The 18,195-nt window shown below is 44.7% G+C and overlaps 1 protein-coding gene across 2 annotated transcripts in view; it reads left to right on the top strand.

Moving 5' to 3' along the window:
* The window catches only part of LOC144934731 (glutamate receptor-interacting protein 1-like), a 272,140-nt gene extending 254,210 nt beyond the window's left edge, over positions 1-17,930 (top strand). For both annotated transcript variants that reach the window (XM_078860808.1, XM_078860807.1), the window contains 3 exons: positions 52-163; positions 3,110-3,256; positions 11,812-17,930. In XM_078860808.1, coding sequence (XP_078716934.1) covers positions 52-163; positions 3,110-3,256; positions 11,812-12,234 — 682 coding nt within the window. In that variant the 3' untranslated portion in view covers positions 12,235-17,930. The remainder of the gene's footprint in view (positions 1-51; positions 164-3,109; positions 3,257-11,811) is intronic.
* The last annotated feature ends 265 nt before the right edge of the window (positions 17,931-18,195 follow it).

Below are 18,195 nucleotides of genomic sequence, written 5' to 3'. Positions count from 1 at the left end.
ATGAGTATTCATACATGTAAGTCATGTGAGGAAATCATTTCTGTTTAACAGGTATATTGGAAGGAGGTACTCGGCAGGCTCCGACAGTGAAGGACACTTCTTGCCACGAAAGCACGAAGTGGTGGATGTTTGTGGGCCATCTGCAGCACTGAAGGATGTGAAGGTAAGCTTTTCGTTCAATAATTAACAATAAATAAGCGGACAATACATCTCTCCCATACATCTGTCCCTTCACACACTCAACAAGTATTTTCCACGCTTCCTGCCAACCGCAAAGTCTTCTGGGAGTGCATAATCTCGGCAGCATTGGTTCAGCAAAGCAAACTCTGGACCGGCTTCGACATACACAACGTCTCATCGGGAGAGTTTGATTTCTGAACCAATCCTGATCAACTGCCAGATGCAATAGGGGCCATCCATAAATGACGTCACGCGATTTTGGACGATTTTTGACCCCCCCCCAATCGTCACACGGCGTCACAAAAAGTTAGACCCCCCCTCAAATATGACGTCACAAAGCTCTGCCCCGCCCCCCCCCCCCCCCAAAAAAAAATAAAACATGCTTCAAATCGCTTTAAATTATTGTCATTGTAGTGCGTATTTAATGTGGCGCTGCACTCTAATGTTGTAGGAGAAAACATTTATTAAAAAGTCTATTTTATTAAGTAGAACGTGTTGTCGATATTTATTTAAAGTTGCGCATTTTGATGTTACGTCACATTTCTCAACCCCCCCCCCCCCGTCACACATCGTCACAAATGTCTGACCCCCCCTCTAGGTGCGTGACGTCATGTATGGACGGCCCCATAGGCAAAACCCTCCCCACAAAACATAGGTACTAGTTTGATGCAAAAATCGTACACTAATCACAAAATCATCATTATCCTCGTTGAGAATATAAGTGTGTGTGTATATATAAGTGGAGGGACAGATGTATGGGGGAGATGTATTGCCTGCTAATTAGTTTGATATTTGTATTCTCGACAATGCTCTTGAATATTTTGTCTTCAATAAGGAATCTTCCACCATTCTGAAATGTCCGTATTTGGGTCGTACTCAACTCCAAACATGGACAGAAAAAAACTCCAAGGGTAATGTGAAACAGATGCTTTTACAGCTGACCTACACTCGTTAGGAAGGTAGATATAAAAAAAGTCAATTTATAAGACGATTATTATATTTTAAACCGGGGCGATTTTTGGACGAATGTCACTCCGTTATCAGTTAGGGGGCGCTCCGATATTGGAATAAAACCCATCGACGTGACCGAGACGAGTGGCAACATTTATCATTGCCATTTGCCCAAAATGTAAATCAGTGAAGCTGGGCGAGCCCCCATCTTCGCGAGGAGAGTAAAATCTCGATCAAAGGCCGTATGATTAAGCCTGCTTTTAAAAGGCACACGAAAGCCGAGAGCTCTTCGGGTAGAACACCCAATGTCGTTTCTCTTGTTTCTCGTCCTTCTCCAGGAATTGTTTCCTGGCTAAAAGCGATGCAGTGACAGCGCAGAAAATTAGAGCTGTTGAAAATAATCTTTCCACGTATCGATACAAAAAAAACTATCTTCCCACCAACAGATGAACGATGCACTTGATGGAGCAATGTGCTACCATTATATATAAAACATAAAAAAAAACTATAACTATATACAGCAAAAGCTATGTTATCCGGCAATTTACCATCCATAATGCTCTATTAACCGGTATCTGTCATAGACGGCAATACAAATGTTTCTTCACGTATCCAGAAAAAATCCAACAGCCATCCGGCATCTTGCAAAAGAAAGCTGTCTCTGGTGTGGACCAATCAGTTTCAAAGACAATGCATACATTATCAGAGTATTGTTTTTTGTTTGCATTTGACTGCAAGTATTGTGGTTAATGTAAGCATGATTCCTTGCAAAAGGTGTCAGTTTTGTTGCCAGAAAAAAGGGGAAAAACCCTATTAGTAGTAGAGATGTTGCTGTGCCTATCTACCGATAATCCTGCATAAAGACTATCACGCTACCTACAACATACCTATCAATCTACCTACAACACACCTATCACTCTACCTACAACACACCTATTACTCTACCTACAACATACCCATCACTCTACCTACAACACACCTATCAAGCTACCTCAACATACCTACAACATACCTATCTCCCTGGCAATCTACAAAATCCATCTGTCAGCTGGGAGTGGAGCAATCCCCTCCCCCGCACCCCCGTGATTATTCAGTGAATTGTCACGATGATTCAGGATTGTGATTCGAGGATCAATTCAGAAAAGCAAACCTAAATACCTGTTCACCCACCTCTCATAATACCCCCACCCAATGCAATAAAGATTCGTGGATGTCGGGGGCATTTGATCCGGCTTGAGTAGCTAACCCGATATGAACTTCATAATCACAAGAACTTAAATGCAAAACAAATACAAAATGCGTGATTAACATATAACAGATTATAACATGCGACGCGATCTGCATTAACATGGCATCTAAATGCCACCGCACCTCTTTACGTAGTGTGGGACGTGCTTTAGGGGAGGAAGGGGTAAGAATCCGTGGGTGCCCGCTCACCCATGCGCATTCTGGTTTGCACCTTGTATCGCCGCTTGGCATGCTGTCCGCCGTTCCGCCACCACACGCAGGGAGCTTCTTCAAGGAAACGAATTTAATTGCATGGAAGCAAAACGGCAGTGACTTCGTGCCGAACAAAACGCGGTACAACCAGAAAACACATCGGAGATCTGCGCAGCAAAACGGCGGAAACCCACGCGTGGGGAGTGGGAAGTAACCTGCACCGCTAATAAGGAACCCACCGCTGCAACCACCACAATTACTATTATATTAGAAGGTAAGGCCCACTGAGCTACATAGCTCTTTTTCACAAGCGAACCTGGCCACAAATGATAGCTCAAATTTACAGCAGCCAAATACTCTAAATGCATGTTAATTCTAAATGTGGAGGGAAAAAACTGCAGGACCCGGACAAAAATCCATTCAACCACTAAGGGGAGATAGTCACGCAAACTCTAAATATACAGCAGGCGTCAGGGTCGAGATCGAACCCGAGACCTCCTGCATACCAATTGAGGTAGTCAACATCTCCCCACCACAGGTGACGCTGCACCGGAGGGACAGCACCGAGGACTTTGGCTTCAGCGTGTCGGACGGGTTGCTGGAGAAGGGCGTGTTCGTGACGTCCGTGCGGCTTGGCGGGCCCGCCGAGAGGGATGGCCTCAGGCCCTTCGACAGGATCGTGGAGGTGCGCCCGATCACCGTGCACACCGGCCTCCGAGCCGCGCGGCACAACAGCACACACACAGGGCGGGTCGAGGACGAGCGGGGACTTTTTTGCCCGCGCCCACCTGCCTTTCCCACGGATTAATGGTTTGCGCCTCACTGGACTTGCAGATCCGGAGGTCGCCAGTTTAATGTGACCTCCCAGGCGAGGCAGTTGAAATAATGGGGCAGGTTTATTAAATCCCACCGCCCTCTGTGCACACAGCAGTGTAAAATGGGTACACGCCACAGCGAGTCGATTGGCAGGTTGCGTGGCAGGTTGCCTGTACCTCTGATTAGCACGGTTGGCAATGTACGGAGCGAAAGAAGTTCAACATATGTACGTGTAGTGCGGTAAAATTTAGGTACTCCCACCTCTTCGGAGACATCTGGCCAGCATTGAAGAGAAGGCCAAATAACTTGTCAAATTTGGATTACTTTTCAACGTAACCGGTTTACTGAAGGAAAAAACGTAATTGCCTCATGTCCACGTGACAACTTGATTTGTTGGCCGTGTCGGGCGGTGGAGAGTTATAGCTCCAATTTTTAGTCTTTAAGTTTTTTTTCATTTGACATTGTACCTCCACGATCTAACCTCCCCCTCCCCCCCCAAAAAAACAATTACTAATCAAGTAACCTCTTCAGGGGGCTCTCGAGCTCCCTCCAGTGGGAGGCCATTCTGCTAGCAGTGGCGTGAGTGAGCACTTGCAGGAGCTGCGCCTTTACCTTTGTAGTTACAGTGAGGGAAAAAAGTATTTGATCCCCTGCTGATTTTGTACGTTTGCCCACTGACAAATAAATGATCAGTCTATAATTTTAATGGTAGGTTTATTTGAACAGTGAGAGCCAGAATAACAACAAAATCCAGAAAAACGCATGTCAAAAATGTTATAAATGTATTTACATTTAATGAGGGAAATAAGTATTTGACCCCTCTGCAAAACATGACTTTGCACTTGGTGGCAAAACCCTTGTTGGCAATCACAGAAGTCAGACGTTTCTTGTAGTTGGCCAACAGGTTTGCACACATCTCAGGAGGGATTTTGTCCCACCCCTCTTTGCAGATCTTCTCCAAGTCATTAAGGTTTCGAGGCTGACGTTTGGCAAATCGAACCTTCAGCTCCCTCCACAGATTTTCTATGGGATTAAGGTCTGGAGACTGGCTAGGCCACTCCAGGACCTTAATGTGCTTCTTCTTGAACCACTCCTTTGTTGCCTTGGTCGTGTGTTTTGGGTCATTGTCATGCTGGAATACCCATCCACGACCCATTTTTAATGCCCTTGTTGAGGGAAGGAGGTTCTCACCCAAGATTTGACGGTTTATGGCCCTGTCCATCGTCCCTTTGATGCGGTGAAGTTGTCCTGTCCCCTTAGCAGAAAAACACCCCCAAAGCATAATGTTTCCACCTCCATGTTTGACGGTGGGGATGGTGTTCTTGGGGTCATAGGCAGCATTCCTCCTCCTCCAAACACGGCGAGTTGAGTTGATGCCAAAGAGCTCCATTTTGGTCTCATCTGACCACAACACTTTCACCCAGTTGTCCTCGGAATCATTCAGATGTTCATTGGCAAACTTCAGACGGGCATGTATATGTGCTTTCTTGAGCAGTGGGACCTTGCGGGCGCTGCAGGATTTCAGTCCTTCACGGCGTAGTGTGGTACCAACTGTTTTCTTGGTGACTATGGTCCCAGCTGCCTTGAGATCATTGACAAGATCCTCCCGTGTAGTTCTGGGCTGATTCCTCACCGTTCTCATGATCATTGCAACTCCACGAGGTGAGATCTTGCATGGAGCCCCAGGCCGAGGGAGATTGACAGTTCTTTTGTGTTTCTTCCATTTGCGAATAATCGCACCAACTGTTGTCACCTTTCGATTTAAAGCTGTCGTGACTGCAGGGATTCATCTTCTTGGTTCTTTCGGTAAAGTCACGTAGAAGGGAAGTAATAAAATAATAAAAATAAAACATAATAAAACAATTCTCACGACGCTTCGGCCACAACGCAAGCAGCCGTCCTCAGGTGAAAACCAGGTCTGTCAAGGCGACAGCGTCTGAATGAAACAGCACACGTGCTTGGAGCATATATATAAGCTGGGTTGGAAGGTTTTCACCTGAGGACGGCTGCTTGCGTTGTGGCCGAAACGTCATGAGAATTGTTTTATTATGTTTTATTTTTATTATTTTATTACTTCCTTCTACGTGACTTTACCGAAAGAACCAAGAAGATGTTGTCACCTTCTCACCAAGCTGCTTGGCGATGGTCGTGTAGCCCATTCCAGCCTTGTGTAGGTCTACAATCTTGTCCCTGACATCCTTGGAGAGCTCTTTGGTCTTGGTCATGGTGGAGAGTTTGATTGCTTCTGTGAACAGGTGTCTTTTATACAGGTAACAAGCTGAGACTAGGAGCACTCCCTTTAAGAGTGTGCTCCTAATCTCAGCTCGTTACCTGTATAAAAGACACCTGGGAGCCAGAAATCTTTTTGATTGAGAGGGGGTCAAATACTTATTTCCCTCGTTAAAATGCAAATCAATTTATAACATTTTTGACATGCGTTTTTCTGGATGTTTTTGTTGTTATTCTGTCTCTCACTGTTCAAATAAACCTACCATTAAAATTATAGACTGATCATGTATTTGTCAGTAGGCAAACGTACAAAATCAGCAGGGGATCAAATATTTTTTTCCCTCACTGTACCTCCATAGCCTGGGTGTCGTGAGGCACACCTCGACGCAGCTCTTTGGAGGCAGGTTTGGTGGATCATAGACGATTCACCATGCGCACAAGACTCACCGCCTGCACGGCTACCAAGGTGGCCAATAACTGGCAGCAAAGTGGCCCCCTATTTTAATTTTCACAGGATCGTCCTCTTGTTGAGGCAAACTAAACTATTTTTATTCTATATTTTTTACGCTATATTTTTTCACCTGAGGACGATTGCTTGTGTTGCGATCGAAACGTCGTGATTTTTCACAATATTTTTTCTATCCACGTGACTTTACCGAAAGACCCAAAGAGTATGAATCCCTGCAGTCACGAAAGATTTAAGTCAAGTTAAATAGTTCGTTTCCTACCTGGTTTATTCCTTTATATTTAAATTCTTTTCTAGGAAATATTAATGATCTTTGAAATTATTTTCTAGAGAGTCCCGCATTAGGATATTTTTATTTTACAGGTAAGGCTCACTGAGCAATTTACCTCTTTTTCAGAAACGACCTGGACACAAATGATAGCTCAACAAAGTAGTGTATCATCATGTGGAAATTTATAGCAGCCAAATACTCTCAATGCATGTTTCTAAATGTGGAGGGGAAAAACCGGAGAGCCCGGAGAAAAATCTACACGACCACAGCGAGGGAAACATGCACACTTCAAATATACAGCAGGCGTCAGGGTCGGGATCGAACCCACACTTCCTGCATACCAGGCGATGTCGTTAGCACATACAAACTCCAGTTTGTTTCAGTTCCGTAAAAGTAATGATGATTGTACAACACTCTAAAGCAATAGTTCACGTGTAGTCTTCTGGTATCGTTGTACAAAACAATCTATTTATTATTTTCTTTCATTTCAACAACAAAAAACATTAAATAAAGAATCAGATAGACATCTTCACTTGCGGGATCTTGAACGAGTGTTGGAACTCGCTGAGGTTTTCTTGAATCAAGGGCTATTTTATAAAGTACATTTCACAGTGTTTATTTACAAGAAACTAATTTATAATGTTGTGTTGCATACCGTATGTTTATCCTCTATCTAAGGGACCCTTTTTTGCCGGTATCATGATGCTGATAAAAAAAGGCGTTAACACTGGAGAGACAAGAGCCATGAAGGAGGCCGTCTCAAGGACATTGCATACAGTATAATGTATGATAATAATTAATTGATAATAATAATTATAAGAATTAATAATTAAATAATATTTTACTTCTTAAGATTAATAATTCTAATATTTATTGTTATCAAAGCCGTGTTTGTTTGCATGTTTTCTCACAAGAACGTGTGTGGTTAATGCAGACGTGGTGTCTTGTGATTGGTGTCTATTTGGTGTTTTGACATCGTAACACCTCCTGTATTCTTGTCGGAGAGGGTAAAGTCTGTTGTTATTTTTTAATCCTTTATATTAAGTTCACTTGCTTGCGCGCTTACGACCGTGCAAATCTTTCGGTCGTGTTTTAACCCACTTCCCGTGATCCAATCGAGCTGACATTTTGCACACAGACTCGTTGTGCGTGACAATTTATGTTTTCCAAAATTTTCCACTTTTTAGGAATTTTTTTTTATATTTAATTTAAAATACCAATGTGATAAAAATGAAACTCTTACTCAAGAAAAACGCATATAAAGGATTTATAGAGAAAAACTTTGTTTTTACGGGTACATTTTTTTTCCATCATGTTTATCCGCTGCATGAATGTTCGCATGTACTTTGTCTGTACTGCATTGTGCGTTTGGGCGTGTGTGTGTTCATGGGGAGCGGTGGTGTAGCGGTTAGCGTGCTGCACTACGAACCTGGCAACCTGAGTTCGATTCCCGCTCACGACCAATAGCAGTGGTGAATATCTTAACCGGTCTTGGGCCTCCCCTAGGTCGACTCAGCATTAGATGAGTACTTGGTGCGGTGTGTAAACATCAGCACTTGGGAGACAAAGATGGTCGGGCGTAGAATTGGCCACCCACCCCCTCGTGTGCCGTGTCGGCCTTCATAGGTGCTCGCTAACAGCACTTCCCCCAACAGTCTGTTAAGGCTATACGGGGGATTTTTTCTTTGTTCATGTTACCGCGATATTTATTGTTCATATAAGCACCGTGCCTTTACTGAGCAAGGTGTTTGTAAAGCCCCTATCACACACACACCCTCGAGCCGTACCATTTCTCTTTTTGAATCTCCCACATTAATCAACCCCGCAGCCTGCAAGCGTATAAACAAAATGTATTGTCCATCCACGCATCCATGCATCTGCACATCAATCAAGCTATCTATACGTGTCCATCTGTCCGTATATATGTTAACATATTTCACGAGGATGCGCAACTCAGACGCAGCATCTCATTTATGCTGAAGTGCATGTGGCAGAACGAGGTCACGTGCTGTTGTGGAAGGGATCAACAGTAAATAATCCACGTGCATTTTTACAGCCACCGTACGCTATTTCTGCATGATATATTCCTGCTGCAGCCGAGTGTTTACAAACTCTGCGCTCGTGTGCCATTCCTTCTGAAAAACACATCATCCGTTACATTTTTGGCACGCGTCTATGTGTGTGTGGGGGGAGCGGTAGTATAGCGGTCGGCGCGCTGCGCTCAGAATCCGTCAGCCCGAGTTGGATTCCCGCATCACGGCCAACACCAGTGATGGCTATCTGAACCGGTCCTGGTCCTCCCCTAGGTCGACTCAGCCCCAAATTAGTTATTGGTGCGATGTGTAAACATTTCCACTGAGGAGACAAAGGCGGCCGTGCGTGGTGATGGCGACCCACCTTCTTGTGTGCTGTGCCAGCCCTGATAGGTGCTCGCTAACAGGACTTCAACAGTCTGTTAAGATTACACTATGTCACACAAATTTTGTTCCTGGGTAGTAAGTGTTATTTCGTAATTGCTTATGCCTAAAAAGTATAGAAAATGGCTATTATTTCCCACGAACTTTGCTTTTGTGACCAGGACAGTGATATTTTGAAATTTACCTATTTTCAATGAGAAAACGGGCGAATTTGTGTCATTTCGTTCACATAAAGTCAAAAAACATCATATGAATCAAAATTAACATGTATTTATACTAAAGTAAGACAAAATTTACGACAAAAGATTTAGAAGTGAGTATCTTTTCGAGATTTACGATTATACTGTAAATAAATATCACGAATCAGCCCCCAAACGTAGTCTCCCATCATGTTCTCGTTATACTGTCCTTGGTAGCGGCGTTTAAAGTCCAGTATATCCTGGTGGAAGCGCTCGTCTTGCTCCTCCGAGTACGCTCCCATGTTCTCCTTGAATTCATAAAGATGAGCGTCAAGGATATGAACTTTGAGGGACATCCTCCAGCCCATTGTGCAGTAGTTCTTCACCAGAGTATCAACCAGCTCTACATTGTTTTTGGCCTTGTGATTGCCCGGGAAGCCACGAACCACTGCGACAAAGCTGTTCCAAGCCGCGTTCTCCTTAAAAGTGAGCTTCTTAGGGAATTCATCGCATTCCAGGATCTTCTTCATCTGTGGTCTGACGAAGACACCGGCTTTGACCTTTGCCTCAGACAGCTTAGGGAAGAAGTCTTGAAGGTACTTGAAGGATGCTGACTCCTTATCTACAGCTCTGACAAATTGTTTCATAAGGCCCAATTTGATGTGGAGTGGTGGCATCAGCACCTTCTGGGGGTCCACCAGTGGCTCCCACTTGACGTTGTTCCTCCCCACAGAGAACTCGGTCAGCTGTGGCCAGTCCCGCCTGTGGTAGTGTGCCTTGGTGTCCCTGCTGTCCCAAACGCAAAGATAGCAGGGAAACTTTGTAAAACCGCCTTGGAGACCCATCAGGAATGCCACCATTTGGAAGTCTCCGATGATCTCCCAGCCATACTCATCATACTTCAAGGCATCCAGCAAGGTCTTGATGCTGTTGTAATCCTCTTTGATGTGCACCGAGTGAGCTAGGGGAAGAGATGGGTACTAGTTACTATTATGGAGCAGCACGGCTTTTGACGCTTATGGATGAGCTGTCAATGAAGAGGCACCACTCATTCTGGTTACAGGCGATTCCGATTGCCTCGAACAGACTGGTCACATTGTGGCAGAAGCAGAGCCCATCTTGACGGGTGAAGAATTTGCAAAAAGGTTGTTGACGCTTCCTTTGATCTGTGACTTGCACACTTTTATCCAACAAGTTCCACTGCTTGAGCCTAGACGTGAAAAGCTCGGCATTGGACTTGGTGAGACCAAGATCTCTGATCAAGTCGTTGAGGTATGTGTAAGAGATTCTCGCAACATTTTTCATGTATGATATATTTTTTAAATAATATTGAAAATTGTTAAACATTTTAAAATGTTTAACAATTTCAATTGTAACACATTTTATAACAAAATTTCGAGCAAAAATTGTCCATCTTACCTTCCAGAGTTTTGTTGCATTACTCGCAGGTGAAATGAGGTGCCGAGGGTTTGTCTTGATTCCTGACAGGCATGCCGAAATATGCCCTGTAGGCCTCACACATCTTAGCAGATGCTTCCACAGAGTACTTTTTCACGCTTGTCTTGATAAATTGGCCGCAGACATAGCAAAATGCGTCTGCCAGATGCTTGCAGCCTCTTGATTCCATCTCAGAAAAATGCAGATATTTATCCACTTAGGCAGCTGGAACTAAACTGAACTGGTGAGCTTAAGGCCCCTGTATTTATACTACTCTTTATATTACTGGAAAGTTCTAGAATGTTCTAGAAAGGTTACTACAAGTTTACTCAGCACTGCATCTATCTGTAATGTTCTGGAAAATAGGTAAATTTCAAAATATCACTGTCCTGGCCACAAAAGCAAAGTTTGTGGGGAATAATAGCCATTTTCTGCACGTTTGAGGCATAATAAATTCGGAAATAACACTTACTACCCAGGACCAAAAAAAATGTGTTACACAGTGTTATAGGTGGGAAAGCAGCGGTGTGGTGGTGAGCGTATTTTCCCCATGACCCTAACGACTTTGGTTCCACCCCTGGCCACGGACAACATCATTGTAAGTTATTACCGAGTGTTGTTCGCCATGACATCCGGTGTTTCGCTACACGCGCTTGGCAGCTCATTCAGAGTACCGAAACACAGTAGAGCTATACAACACGATCACAAAAACTTACGCAGTGCTATACAGATTATTACACACTTGCACCAGCTACTTATTTAAGGCTGAGGTGACCTAAGAGAGGCTCAGAACCGGTTAAGTTATACACCAATGATGTGAGCCATGGCCAAGAATATGAACTTGGGTCGCAAGGTTGGAAGCGTAGTGCGCACACTCAAACAAAGACAAAGATCCCCTGTATAGCCTTAACAGACTGTTGAGCAAGTGCTGTTAGCGAGCACCTATGAAGGCCGGCACGGCACACGATGGGGTGGGTGGCCTACACCACGCCCGGCCGCCTTTGTCTCCCAAGTGGCGATGTTTACACATCGCACCAGGTACTCATTTGAGGCTCAGTCGACATAAGGGAGGCCCAGGACCAGTTCAGATAATCGTCACTGGTGTTGGCCGTGAGTGGGAATCAAACCCGGGTCGCCAGGTTCGTAGTGCAGCGTGCTAACCGCGACACTAATGCTCCTCACAAACACACACTGACACACACACACGTGTGCTTGCCTTTGAGTTGTGTAACCCACACTGTTCTGAGTCGTGGCTCGGTTTTGGCTGGACGTCCAACGCGGCTCAGCTCAAGCTTGAAATTCTGAGCATGACCAAGACCAATGCTGAGAGCCGGCTCGCTCGAGCCAGACCCTGAGCGGAGCCACGGCTACGAATGCAAGCCTGAGAAACTTGCGCACGTCCCCCCTCTGCCGTGGTGGCTGCAGGTGAATGGAGTGCAGCTGGGTGAGGCGGGCTGCGGCTCGCTCGTGCCGCTCGTGTCAGAGTCGCGCGACTCCGTCGAACTCCTCGTGAGCCGCGTGCAGCTCCCCTGCACCACCGAAGGCCGCCGGACCCCCACGCCGCCGCCGCGGCCTCGGCCCCCTGTGCCCGCCCCCCCACCGCACCTGCGCTGCAAGCCAGCCGAGCCCTGGGTGCCGGGGGGCGTAGGGCGAGCGGCGGACGGGGGCCGCTCGAGTCCGCTTGCGCTCTCCTGCCTCCCGCAGGCCACGCCGCGCCACCCCGATTTCCCCGGTGGCGGCGGCGGTGACGACGTCGACAAGGATGCCGCGCTGCCACCTTTCATGCCCCTGCACCCCCGCGAGCAGCCGGCCGGAGCGGAGCATCACAACAACCTGGAGATGCTTTAGCCACGGACGCGCTGCGCCCCCCTAAGTGCGCCCAGCTAATCGGAGCGAACTCTACGTACGGTCACGATTGTCGCGTTTGCAGCGCGCAGTCAACAATCAAAGTTGGAGGTGGGCCCCACGTTCTGACAGGCATTGTGAACGGCGTTCAACTATTTTGATGGCCCCCTGAAACGAAAGTGGAAATTCCACGTTCCTATGGTGGGGGGGGGGGTCAGTCTGTCTCCATGTGTGGAAGGGTCGCTGTTCACATCCCACACAGTGGTACTAATTTTGGCGACCTTGAAAGGATGAAAGGTGTCAACCCCCGGACTGGTATTCAAACGCGCAGACTTCCGATTGCGAGCCAAGCACTTTGCCATCAGCACCGCTCGGTCAGATGATGCACAGAAACGACTTGATGCGGTTGGTGATGCAGATCAAATTGATCCTTATGCTGAAGGAACGCGATGTCACTGTTGCAAGATAAGCAACTTGGAAGGAGAATTTCATTAAATGGACCTTGATGATTCTTCGTTGAGTAACGGTGGGAATTGTTATTTGAATCAACAATGCCTGGCGATGACGGCTTGCTTGGCTTGGCGTAAAACGATTGAGGATGTAATCGTGCACTTGTCTCGTTGTTAAAGTAAAAAAAAAAGTCTTCATCGTACAAAGTGAACATTACATTGTTGCAATGGCTTCATTAAATTAAACATTCTTATGATGAAATTTTGGTGGCTATTTTGAACGCGCAAAGTTTCACAATGTTCGTTTTTTATCACCAACCTTAGCCCCAAACGGAATATGAACACAAGAGGTGAAGAAACATCCCTGCAGAACTGCTCATCACAGCGCACTCCGTCAGTGCATTGCCCTCGGGCAATGACACCACGGGAACACTGCTCAAGTCACTTTAGTTTAAGCAAGCATAAGCAAGTTTGCAGATGTTCGCGGTTCGAGCCCAGTGGCCACCCCAGTTACTACTGCCTGTTGAATAACCAATGTATATGCGCCATCCATTTGGTAGTGGACTGTAGAGATCCCGTGATGTTATTCGCAAAAGATCAGGCTGTGTGTGCCGGCATCATGTTTAAAATTATCTTAATGTAAACATCCTATAAATGAAAATCCTTATCTATAGATGGCACTCCTTCGTATTGTGTAAAGAGTGGTTGGACAAAGTCATGCAAAATAAATTTTATATCATAGCCAGGCAAAGGCCAAAGTGAAAATCTACAGCCATAAGGTTGTAGTCATTACACACAAAGTGCTTGCCACAGATGAACCACAATACCTTGCTGATCTCGTCAAGAAACATAAACCATCATGAGAACCCCGGTCATCCTTGCAGCAGCGGCTTTTGGCTTGCTATCAAACAAGGACGGTCACCGCATTGCGCGCTTTGAGATGCGCTTATGCAGCCGTCTAGAACACTCTTCCGATATTAGGAAGCCACTGGAGTTATGCACTTTTGAATCTCGATTGAAAACTAATTTCTTTAGAACTGCTTTTTGTGTTTAGTTTATTGTCCTTCCCTCTCATCTCCGATTAGCAGGGTTGGCTACATACGGTGACCTCTTCTGCTGTGCAGATGGGCCACTGCAAAAACACTAACGTAGGATGAATGTTTAATGTTTTAAGGCAGTACAAGCATTAGTGACGAGAGTGTGTAATACATGGGTTTGTCGAGAACCATTCTAACACTGAAAATTATGTTTATAAGGGTCGGAGGATAACGGTTCAGGCAATGACTATTCGGAGCAGACAGCGGTGGTGAGTAGAGTGTCTGTCCACTTTAAAACAGCAAAGGTTAATTGTCGGCTTTTTAATTCGCACTTATTAAGACAGTTTGACACGTCGGCTTTCGCGACCAATATCCATAATATAGGTGTTTTGGGGTTAGATCGCATAAATATAAATGTGTCATTAAACCCGCCATCACCCGATGCAGCGAATTAGTAAGTTTTGTCACGTAAACAGAACATGCCAATTGGTTACTAGTACAGCACACCGGTGTGTTGTACTCAGATTGTACATTTTGTGTATTTACTCTCGAACACACTGGTTTAACATTATAAACATAAACAATTGACACTGATATAAAATGGTTTAATTCAAGGGCACGTTAAATCCTGAAAAGGCTGTGATGAGCATTTCGGATGTGTAGACGAGTAAAATTGGTAGAAGCAACATTGCTGTGTTTGTCGTAGTAAGCATGGTAATACTAATAAGTTGGCGGCCATTATAATTATACAAAGAGCTCCAAACCAGAGTTGTGTGAAGATGTATTTACTCAGAGACAGGAAATGCATACGACAAATCATTGACTATAATGATAGGCATTTATCATGATATTGATTCAGTTAGACTGTGCTAAAATCAATACAATCTTACCTGACACAATACACTGGGCTACAGTTATTACAAAAGAAACTCTTTCTCACTTTGAGAAATTCATCAGATTTTTTTTTATAAACAGGATAAAAATGATAAAAAAAAATGTAATTGGCTTTCAAACTAAAAAGGTCTAAAGTTAACATCTCCCCGTTCAAATGTGCAATCTGGCAGCCCTGGTGTCCCACGAGTGGTCCCAAGCCAGGGATGGAAATTCCACATTTCCATGACGAAGGTCAGCACCCCACAGGACAATAACACGAACTCTGTTCTGCTGATGACTACTAAAACTAAATCCTACCTTGATGTGACGGCGAGAGCGTCAAGGGCAGATATGGTCCCCTATTTCCAGCTCACTGACTTCACATTGCACAGCTGATAAATGTGTTTGGCCCAGTGAAATTACATTACAAATGACAGGGAAAACATTTTGCAGGAGTCAGAAGGGTAATTGCCGCAATTGTTACCCAACAATAGTGTGGCGTGCTGCACAGATTGCAGCAGACTTGTTGAGTAATTCCTCTCATCTAGGAGAGCAGATGTGCTATCAAAGTAGGTAGATTCAAGTACTCTTATGTGCTGGTATGATTCACAGTACAGGATATTTCTTATATACGTGTAATGTTCGTGCAACAATGTGTCATCAGGGCTACGTCCATTGATGAACGATTAATTCTGACTGCCGGTAGTGAAGCGATGAGCATTTTTTTATTTTGACATCTCTGGACTGAAAACAACCCCTTTGCGAGATGGTGCCTTCCCGTTACCGTATTTGTGTGTGTGTGTAGCTTATCAGTGCACACCACCACAACAGCCATCTGAGACTTTGTATTGTGAAGCACAGGATCTCTTAAGGTGGGTCCATCACCTCCCGTCGTTTCAGCCCGTTTATTTATAGCCACAGACTGGTTCACCTTCGAGCAGACAATTCAGAAGGCAATCTGATGGTTTATGTCGGCAATCATTGGTGTGAGAAGCCAGCTTAAACCCTCGTTACTTTTTTTAACAACGGAGTTTAACTTTGAAAGCTCGTCCATAGGGGGGGGGAATGGTCGAGTCACGTTTCTCCGTTGTGAGTTTGAGCCAGTTGGCACAGGCCACGGTGCCCTTTGACCTCACTCGCCACTCGATCCTGTAGTTGGGCCAGGAATAAAGTTTTGCAGCCGTTATTCCGTGTTTCTAGCCTCTGGTTCCTTTTGCGATGAGCGGATCGTTTTTGGCTGTGATTTGTTGTGCACTCTTGTGTCAGCGGGTATCTAACGCGGGTGTGGAAGGGGAACGCTGCCCATTGGTGATCATTTTTGTGAGTGGATGTGCTGGTTGAACTGTGTAATGTAAAGTGACTGGATAACAAAAAAGAATTGTGATAATAATTGTCTGAAAAGAGACTAAATGTGTAAGAGCCACCCACAGAATTGAAATTAAAGGAGGTGTGATCCATTACTCTGCTACATTGCAACATCGTTTACATAACAATATTTGTTGTTATGCTTCTGTGTAAAAGAGCCTTCGCCTCAGTTTATAATGTAATGCTGGAACATTTTCATTCGATTTCAATTTGTCTAAAGTAAAAAACGTTTATGGAACTGTGCTTAATGACACGCCCTATAATGTGGGAAATGTGTAGAATTAGAGCAGTGCAATTACTGGTCAGCTTTGTATAATGCGGTAGTCGTGTGTGGACATGCACTTTCCAGATAACAAGAATAAAACAAGCCCCAGTACAACAAGCAGGATATTACAAATATCATCTCACTGCAGCAAATTATCACACAGCCTTATTACTCTCCTGGGATATTAAGCATCCGGATTAGGCAAGCAGGCAATTGCAGTGTCTCAATATCCAATTAAGTTATGAAATTATCAGACCAATGAGTGGCAAAGCGGCACTTAACACGACTTGAAAACAGGCCATTGAAAGCAATAATGCTTAAACAAAATTACTGATTTATTATTTTAGCCTCAATCAATCCTAATGCAAAGGCAACTAAATTGCATTAACCGCAGAGGTGTTGCTTACGAAGTAAGTGAAACATACATTTCACCCGGATTTTCTTTACATAATTGGACAGCAGATTTTCCCCCACACAGTCATAAAGTGCTATAGAGTACAACACTGAGGCATTGTGACGCGGTGTTTCTGTGGGCCCTGCGTGTCGCAGGCATAAACGGCTGGGTGTACGAAAGGCGCGATGTTGTCATGTGAAAACTCCACGAGAAGCCCCCCCCGCCCCCCATTGGGTCAATAGGTCCGCATTGTTTTTGACGACATGGCAAATAGAAATCAAGAGTCCACAGTGTGTCCACGCTCGAATGAACCGAGCGATTTCGAGTTTTTGGACGCTCAGCCGTGGTGCCACACGGCCATTGGTGCCCCTGACATTGTCTTTCCAAGACCTCACTCACACCCAACACACCACTTGGAGGGCCAATTCCTTCTGCACATTCTACACGGAACTGCCCCAGTGTGTTGCCGTGTCATGGGTTCCACACATGACTGGCGTTCCCAATAAGTTAGCGGCCATAAAATTGGAGCCCATCGACCCCCCCATTATAAACCTGGACCTGTGTAACCAATACGTTGAGCAATATGGGGAGAAGTGGGAGTCACCAACACGATGCTTAGTGCTTATATTACTCTTCTACAAAGAACAAAACAAACGTGAGGATTCAGGACAGTTGTGAATTCCGGCGATCGTACAGCCTCGTGACTCATTAACATGCCACGTGCAGATTCTGTGAAATTGCGGTTGTCAAACCTTCACGAGACAAAATTTCCCCACAAAGATAATACTGAGAATGTGCTGTTGTAGAATTTTGAGAGAAATAATTCCATTTAATTCGAACATTTTCGTAATGTGGGGGGTGCAGTGGCTCCCGGAATATAAAGTGAGCATTAACGGTGTGGCTAAACGTACGATTAAGACTGAACGTTTAAGATATCCACGATGCATAATTTACATGTCAGCAGTTAATATTTTCAAAATAGTACCAAATGGCACAACGTGAAATGAAAGTTTATATTTATGAAATTTTTATGCCGTTACCACGGATGGTACGAAGATTTTGAAAGGTTCATTGGTAACTTGGCTGCACGTTTCAAATGTTCTGTTTGTGGGCTTCACATGTAGCTACCGATGGTGCTTTCTCGTGTTTGAATATACGGCCGTGGTCTTAAAAGTTAATATTTAAAGAAAGTTTCTCAACGATGGAACTCCAGTTTTAATAATAAAATTACATTAACTCAAAGATGGTGATGAGACATGTTTTTGTAGGGTTGCCACCTCTGAGGTACAAACAAATTCCCAGGACATTGTGGGTAGAAAAACACTTCTCAAGATGGGAGAACTACATATCAATATGGGGGTTTAAAGCGACGTATTATTATTACTACGCAAATGACAAAAGACAGGACTCTTAATGTCCCAGGGAGAACTTACAGATCCCCAGGAAAACTTCCTCAACAAGAAGAGCCACAGAAAACCAGGACAGGTGGCAACCCAAGTTTTTTCAGTCTCCTTTTCGTGGGGACAAATGTCCACAAAATTGTTAACTTTTTATTTTCTCGTTTGAGCCACAGAACCAGTT

This window comes from Lampetra fluviatilis, chromosome 11 (genome assembly GCF_964198595.1).
Source record: "Lampetra fluviatilis chromosome 11, kcLamFluv1.1, whole genome shotgun sequence".
NCBI classification, from domain to species: Eukaryota; Metazoa; Chordata; class Hyperoartia; order Petromyzontiformes; family Petromyzontidae; genus Lampetra; species Lampetra fluviatilis.
This window is presented reverse-complemented; position numbering and strand designations above follow the sequence as displayed.